This window comes from Amphibalanus amphitrite, unplaced genomic scaffold (genome assembly GCF_019059575.1).
Source record: "Amphibalanus amphitrite isolate SeventyFive unplaced genomic scaffold, NRLGWU_Aamphi_draft 000756F_arrow, whole genome shotgun sequence".
NCBI classification, from domain to species: Eukaryota; Metazoa; Arthropoda; class Thecostraca; order Balanomorpha; family Balanidae; genus Amphibalanus; species Amphibalanus amphitrite.
Genome location: NW_024882250.1, coordinates 263,790 through 272,373, shown reverse-complemented (window position 1 = coordinate 272,373; position 8,584 = coordinate 263,790). Strand labels below are relative to the sequence as shown.

At 50.2% G+C, this 8,584-nt stretch overlaps 1 protein-coding gene across 1 annotated transcript; it reads left to right on the top strand.

Annotated features, from left to right (window-relative positions):
- The first annotated feature begins 5,743 nt into the window (after positions 1-5,743).
- On the top strand, positions 5,744-8,418 carry LOC122365654 (farnesoate epoxidase-like). Its single transcript, XM_043337062.1, has 3 exons — positions 5,744-5,843; positions 6,520-6,692; positions 7,002-8,418. Exons 1-3 carry the CDS (start codon positions 5,759-5,761, stop codon positions 8,214-8,216), a joined length of 1,473 nt encoding a protein of 490 aa, XP_043192997.1. The 5' UTR covers positions 5,744-5,758; the 3' UTR covers positions 8,217-8,418.
- The last annotated feature ends 166 nt before the right edge of the window (positions 8,419-8,584 follow it).

Genomic DNA, 8,584 nt, shown 5'->3' with positions numbered 1-8,584 from the left:
CCGCCGCCCCCGCCCTCGCCCCCGCCGCCACCGACGGCCGGCCGACCTGGATGATCTTGTGACGGCTCTAATCATGCAGCTCGGACGCGGCCGGCGCGGCGAGAACAGTCCGAGGAGGGCGTGGGAGAGGGAGGAGGGGTCGGCAAGGGGGGAACGTGACCCGAGGGTGGTCTGCCTATAGCATAAAGGTCAGGTGGTGGTGACCGCCTCGGGGTCGAGCAGAATTTAGGTCCGGAACAGGAAGGGGATATTGGGAGGGCAGAGCAAGGATCTTGTAACCTTTTCGCCGCACAATAAACCCCTCAGTTCAATCGCACCTTTTTCCGAAATAATACCTAACGGCAAAACAATTTTAGAGTCGAACAGGCTGGCATGAAAATCACTCTGCAGTTGAATCGATGATCGTCTGCGGTGAGATGGCGATGCCAAAAATGAAGTGGAAACGATTGAAATTTCATTGGCCGATGCGGCCCATTATTGATCAATACTGCCCGGGAAAGTTGACGGTGACTGTAAGCAAGCTTGATGCGAGGGGTGGCGCATACTTTTTTGTGACGTTTTCCGGAAACAATTTCGAAGTAGGCATGATTATAGATACCAGCTCATTTCAAACGGACTTGCGGTCGACGCGGGTCAGTGCAGTGCAAGATTCGTTTGTAGGCGCGTTTTACTGCTTGCAAGAAAAGACGTAACTATCTACATAGTTACGTCTTATTTATCTGACTCGTGTAACGAACGCTCCTTTATTCCACAACGAGCGCCGCAATTATTGTTATTGTGTCACGATCTAATTCAATTTTAACCCTCGCCCGTAAACGGCGATCTGCCACCTTCGCCCATGCAGGGGGGGGGGGGGTTGGTGCGACCCCCCCTTGGCGTTTGAAAACGGAGCGTCGTAGAGCTTAGCGGAAAAGACCAACGGATTGCTCTCGCCGAGATCTCGCGATTGGTGGTATATTTTTTGGTCCTAGGTCAACATTTGACCTACTTTTGACCGGTCAAAGGTCAAATTTTCGGAAAAATAGCCTTTTTTAACTTTCCGCGGCGATTGCGGCAAAACGGTGGGAGATATCGACTTGAAACCTTCACTATCGTGTTCCTTGATCAATTCTCTATCGTTTGGTATGTATTTCGTTTCCCTAGCTCTAAAAATGGCGCGTTGGGAGCGCCGGAAGTCGGCAAGGTCACAGTCGGCGGCAGAAATTCGAAAAATCAAAATTTAAATTTTTGAAATCTGATTGTATTTTTGGATTTGGGAGGTCCATTTGCTCCCTATAGAAGCTAATATTGCTGCATATTCCCATTGAGGTGACAAGAATTAGCAAAATAGTGGTTCGGGCGCTTTTCAAAAATAGTACCGGACGCTGTTCCTCTTGTGACGTCATAGTTCCGTGACCTGACCTGACCCGGTCAAGTTTCTTATACCATATGATAGCCAATACTTGCCCCAACATGCATGGGAAGTTTCATCACGATCCATCAACCGATGTCCGTACCACCGGCAGGAAACCTCGGGCGTTGGCACTCAGTTTGTGAAAATCCGGCCGGAGGCTGTTCCCTTTGTGACGTCATAACTCCGTGACCTGACATGACCCGGTCAAATTTTTTTTACCAAAAGATGCGCAAGGTTTGCCCCATAAGGTACCCAAAATTTGGCGGCGCTGCGCGCCGCCGTTTTTGCACTATTTTCGAAAAACCTCAGGGGGGGGGGTTGCACCAACCCCCCCCCTACATGGGCGAGGGTTAATAAGTGACCTTACCCTCGTAGTATTTTACCCTTACCCTCGTATTTTAAAAAAGTTAAATCCAAACACCCTAATAATTTCCAGCACAGCTCTTCATCAGAATACAAAGCTAAAAATGTCACGATAAAAATGTCACTGAGAAACTAATTCAATAAAGGGTGAAATAGCGAATATAAGATTTAACCCTATTCCTGGCGGGGGGGGGGCCTCAGGAGCCCCCCTGAGGTTTTTTGGTTATTTCTCCCAAACGCGTTGAGCTAGGAAGCTCAAATTTTCTTACTTTTCCTAAAAGGCTTCTACGCAACATGTCTGAAAATTTTGAGTTGATCTGACCTCAGGTCAGGTCACCAGAGGCGGTTTGGTGACCCTACCTCAGAAAAGTTTGCAATCACGCCAGAGCTAGAGTTTTTGACCGATCAATTTCTTCTCTTCAGGCTTTAGTTAGGGTACCAGTATGTGCAATTTGTATATCTCGGAATTTTGATATCGGTGACCTAAGGTCAGGTCAGTTTCGCGACCTCCCCATTATAAGTCAATGGGGGAAAAATCAACTCCCTGTTTTTACCACTAAAACGGGTCGGAATGGCCCCATATACCATACATGACTTCATATACGATCAACCTTCACTACCTTGAGGTCTGTTTGCTGTTGGGCAGCTGTGAGTTCATGTGACGTCATCAAAGGTCACCAAAGGTTTTTGGCCAATAACTCCGTACAGGAACAAGATACAGACGCGTGGATGGTCTCATTGTGTTCAGCTCGTCAAGACGCATCGAATGATATACATGATGACCTCGAGGTCACGTGACCTGAGGTCAACCTTTGACCTTGACCTTTCGAGGTCAACATATATATCATTCGATGCGGATTGACGAGAGGATTACGATGATGCCCTTAGTTTGTTCCTATCTCGACTAATTCGAAAGTTATTCGAGAAAAACTCTCTCCATATCTAGCGCCGCCATTTTGACTTTTTCGACCCCTGTGACGTCATCTTTGACCTGACCTGAAAATGACCTTGGTAAAAATTGTAGACCTTGTCCATGCGTATCCGATGCCGTTTACCGCTTGTCGCTATCTTGCTTCGTTCTCGAGATCTCAGGGGGGGGGGGCCGAATCGGCCCCCCCCCCGCCAGTTTCTTGTCCCGGCGGAGCCCGCCAGGAATAGGGTTAATCGACCGACCCTGCTTTAAATATAAAAGCCTGAGCGTTCAAAACAAAATCAAGCTAAGAAATCTCGGGAAGCACTACGCGCCTTGACGCAATCACCGGCAGGTCCATGGCTATTAGTCTGCACCATATGACCTTTATCAGATGTCGGCTTTTCCGCTGATTAAACGTCAGGATTACTTCTGTTTGTTACGATCTCTGACCTTAGGACCTAAGGTACATGAAGCAAGGAACGACTCCTAATCACTGTAGTGACCTTCTCATGGCTATTGATTGCCTCATCCGAGCGGGTAAGGAGACGGCGTAAGTATTATTCATAGGCACTAGAGGTGAAAATGAACTCTTACGGCGGAATAGGTAATGAAAAGTTCCTGGTAGGTAAGTTTACGGGAAGCTGTTTGGGCATCGTCGGCTTTCAAATAGGGCCAGTAAGCTTCATATACCCAAAGCAGAGACTTCCTAACCGTTATATGATTATAGGACACGTTGGGCTTATAACGTAGCTGCGGGACAGCGGAAGCTGAATCCTGGAAGCCGGCAGCGTTATCGTTTTATGGAGACATCACAGTGGAGTGAAGTGAACCCATGGGTATACCTACCCTCAGATGTTATATAGGGTGCCTCAGGTCATGGAGAACGTCGATATGTTTTCACTTAGTTGATTAAAGCGCTCTGAGACTGATGGCTGTTTAAAACCGATTAAACAACTTGGGCTCAATGCTCAATAGAGTGTGTACTGTTTAGGTATTGCGCAGACTGCAAGGCTCCCCGTGAAGCCGGCTATATATATGTAGGTTGGACTCTGTTCCCTCCTGACCAGTGTCAACACATGACCGAGGGCGTTGGCCATTCGACCGGTGTTTATATCCGAGATCGGTCTGCAGGCGGCGTCACCGCGAACGGCGTGCGGCGCAATGTGACGTCGGGTCGGGCTTAGAAGGCACCACGTGTAACGGAGTATTAGGTGTGATCTAGCCGCGCACTTCACACTTGAAGTCGGTATGAAGCTATGCTTACACGAGTGCCTTCCAACCTTATTGATTTATTGGTTTGTTACTTGATCTGGAATTGCTCCACCCGAATGGCCGCTCGAAGTACTGAAGTTCCACTTGTCAAAAGCCTTAGCTGTACGTTTTAACCCTAGAACGCCTAGGGGGGGGGGGGTTGTATCACCCCCCCCCCTGAGGTTTTTTCGAAGTGCACGCTAAACGGCTTGTCGTAGCGGGCTGAAATTTTCAATACCCTCTGGTGCAACCTTTGCGCATCTTTTTCCGAAAAAAATTGATCGGGTCATGTCAGGTCACGGAGTTATGACGTCATAAGAGGTACAGCCTCCGGCCGACAGTTACCAAACGTGTGCGCCGAATCCCTAGGTTTTCTGCCGGTGATACCCACATTGTTTGATGGATCATGATGAAACTTCCCATGCATGTTGGGGCAAGCATTGGCTATCGTGTGGTGCAAGAAAATTGACCGGGTCAGGTCAGGTCACGGAGCTATGACGTCACAAGAGGAACAGCGTCCGGTACTATTTTTGAAAAGCGCCCGAACCACTATTTTGCTAATTCTTGTCACCTCAATGGGAATATGCAGCAATATTAGCTTCTATAGGGAGCAAATGGACCTCCCAAATCCAAAAATACAATCAGATTTCAAAAATTTAAATTTTGATTTTTCGAATTTCTGCCGCCGACTGTGACCTTGCCGACTTCCGGCGCTCCCAACGCGCCATTTTTAGAGCTAGGGAAACGAAATACATACCAAACGATAGAGAATTGATCAAGGAACACGATAGTGAAGGTTTCAAGTCGATATCTTCCACCGTTTTGCCGCAATCGCCGCGGAAAGTTAAAAAAGGCTATTTTTCCGAAAATTTGACCTTTGACCGGTCATAAGTAGGTCAAATGTTGACCTAGGACCAAAAAATATACCACCAATCGCGAGATCTCGTTGAGAGCAATCCGTTGGTTTTTCCGCTAAGCTCTACGACCTTCCGTTTCGAAACGCCAGGGGGGGGTCGTAACAACCCCCCCCCCCCCTGGTCGTTCGTGTTATGAGAAATGGCCTGGTCGTGCGAGGGTTAAACGTATCTTTGACCAGCAGAATCAAACACATCTTTATTTACGCAATATAGATAACTTCACAAACTTTTTCGGAAACTTGTCCAAAATTTCATCGAAAACCATATTTCATCCCACCAAATCATAAAGGAAACGTATAAAACTCGTGGCCCACTAAAGGGTCCAAAGGCCGACTCTTATTCAATGAAGGATGTATCGACTTGCATGCTTTTTGTACAGCTCGTGTTATCCTTGAACAAGTGACTGACGATCGATATGTTCTGCTGGTCCATCTATTTATTGTCCTTGACGTGCAGAGCGTAACAACAACTGCTACTAGTAAAGCTCTCAAATGACCCGTTGGCAAATAAATGATGACCCGTCTTATAGCTTTTGATACATTATAGGGCCGTCGCTGTAAGTTCGATGCAATGACTGATCCTTCATCATGCAGAACAGCCTTTCAGGAGGACTAAAAATAGTTCTGTGACCTAATTGTGAGTTCTCTCCTGCCGGCGGTGACCGGGTACGAGTCAAATAGCTGCAGCCAGTGCTTACGCTCAAACCTAGCCTTGAGCGCTGCAGTCGCTATATAACCTAACAGATATATTTAGCAGAGCGGACAAAGTCCACCTAAACAGCGGTGGACGGCCGGCTGGCGATCAGATTGCACGGCGCACACGCACAGTCTCCTTCCTCTCTCTGACGGAGCGCTGCCGACGGAGAGGAGATCAGAGAGTATAGCGCCGGTCAGAACAGTGAGAGCAGAGCATATCAGGGCCATGTGGGCCATCGCAATACTGGTGTGTCTTGTCGCCTTCTATGTCTGCAAGAGGATTCGGAATCATTCTAGCAAGCTGCCGCCAGGTATGCATAATACATATAATACGCTTCCCACCCGTGATATCTTATCAACGTGTTGTTCACAAACGACGATTGTACAGTTGTATTCTCCTCTTAGCTCTCAATGCTGTTTAGTTTTCATTTCAATAAGGTGACGATATCTATTGATGCATTTTTTTTTCACTACATAAACCAGTTAGGGACATCTCTTCACAATACCTTTATCTGACCTCTCGAACAATCACCGAATTGCAGTTATATAGATGGAGTTACAAGTATGTAGGTTAAATACCCAAGCATTTATATGCATCGAGGTGTGCAACGTTACAAGCAAAACATACCTAAACAATTACTTATCACACATCCTGTTGTCTTTTTTTATTTATTCGGCGGCCAGTGCAAGTACAAGACCTGGTTTAGCGCACGGTGACTATAAATAGCGGTTTAGCGGTTCGCTGCTGAACGTTGCCATTGGTAGGCATGACACAACATTTAGCGACATGGTAAGCTGATACGATAGCTCGACAAAGCACTTTCCTCATGATGCAATTCGAAGTCAGCCTGCTGTAGACAGTCTGATTGTTGTCTGGGAGTGTATTCACCAGAAGGCGTTTCAGTGGCTGGCGGCAATAGGACTTCCCAGAAGTCCCCGGCACGGAGTCTCCCCCGGCCCCATTGACCTGGACTGCCGCTGCCGCAGGGCCGTTCAACATCCCGCTACTGGGCAGCTGGGAGTTCATCAAGCTGTACCTCTGTGACGGCGACATGGCGCGCATGTACGAGCGGCTCGGCGCCCGCTACGGACCGGTCGTGTTTCTGCGCGTGGCCATGGACACGCCGGTGGTGGCCATCCGCACCTACGAGGCCATCAAGGCAAGTCACGAAGTGTCCCACACGCGTGGTTCCAAGGAAAAGTGACGATAAATCATATGAGTATTTAGCACGTCCTTAGTAAATGTAGGTTTATGATTGATTAGGCATGTTTTTTTTTAAGCGATAAAACGATAAATTAATATTTTTAGCGGCACAAGTTTGCTGGGCACCACGTACGAACGACTCCAATGGTTTACCTACCTATAAACGTGAGGCAGTTGCGATAGGAGGAAAGATGAGACGAGATCGAGTGCACTAAGTCGACTTCATTTCCGGTGACCTTTTCTTCCATTTCCTCGTTTTTACCAGGAGGCGTCCAAGGACCTGCAGCTGGGTGCCATCGGCGGGTCGTATCTGTACCGTCAGATGAGCGCGTGGCACAACCTCGGGCTCAGCTTCGCCGAGGGCAAGAACTGGCATGACAACCGGCGCTTCACCATCAACACGCTGGGGAAGCTCGGCTTCACCAGGCGGAAGATCGAGCCGCTGGTGGCGCACGAGTGCGCGATGACGGTGCAGAAGCTGACTGAAGCGGCCGGCCAGCCGGTGGACTCGCACCAGATCCTGCCGGCGGCGGCGCTGAACAGCATACTGCAGCTCCTTATGAGCAGGAGGTTCGAGCTCGACGACCACCAGGTGCTGAGGATGCGGAGTGACAGCGTCACTCTGTTCAGCATCATGGCCAAGATTCAGACGTACCTGGACTTCGCGCCATGGCTGAACAAACTCGCCGGCAAAGACTCAGTCAGCAACGAACTCAATCGAGTCATGGGCTCCTTCTACGAGTTTGTTGACCAGGTCATCGCTGAACACGAGGAAACCTTCAATGAAGACGAGGAGCCTCGTGACCTGTTGGACGCCTACCTCGCCGCTCGGAGTCAGGGCCGCACGGACCAGGACCTCTCGAGGGCCAACCTGCGGGTGCTGATGAAGGACCTGATCGTGGGCGGCCTGGAAGGGCCGTACACGACGCTCTCGTGGCTGCTGCTGCTGCTCGCCGAGCACCGGGACGTGCAGCAGCGCGTGCAGGACGAGCTGGACGCCGCCGTGGGCGCCGACCGGACGCCCACCATCGAGGACCAGCACGCCTGTCCGCTCACACTGGCCGCCATCGACGAGACGCTCCGCTACGTGACGCTGACTCCGTTCAACCGGCACTTCGCGGCGGCCGGCGGCGCCACCCTGCAGGGCTACCACATCCCCGCCGGCAGCGTCATCCTGGTGGACATCAACTCGCTGCACCACGACCCGGCCGTGTGGGGCGACCCGGACGTGTTCCGGCCGGACCGCTTCCTCGGGGAGGAGGGCGCCCGGCTGCGTCACCGGGTGCGTGGCTTCGGCCTGAGCCCGCGCTCCTGTCCGGCGGAGCCCTACAGTCGCACCATGCTGTTCCTGTTCGCGGCGGGGCTGCTGCAGAGGATGACGCTGCGCCTGCCGGACGGCCAGCAGCGGATGACCGCCGGCCAGGGCTACTCGGTCACCCTGCAACCCGGTCAGACCATGGTGATCGGCCATCCGCGCTGACGCCCGAACGGCAGCGACGACTGGGAGGGGACGAGTGGGTATGTCGGAGACTCCTGCAGTTCGGGCCAGTTGTCAGTAAATGTATGTACACTGTACAGGTAGGTACTGTTGCCAGCAATAGGTCATTTTGAAGCATGAATAGGTATATTGGGTGCCGTCGCTTGTAGTTATGCTGAATACACACTTACCTACTTTGACAGTACCTATGCGTATGTATATATGTAGTTATGCGTTTTTATGAAAAGGGCGTAGAAGCCAGTGAAATATTTGCACAATCACTTCTAACGTTTATATAAACCACCAAAGCGACTCGAACTCTGATCACCTACTCGATGATCAGGCCGATGGGGATGTCCAAGATCAGAGAT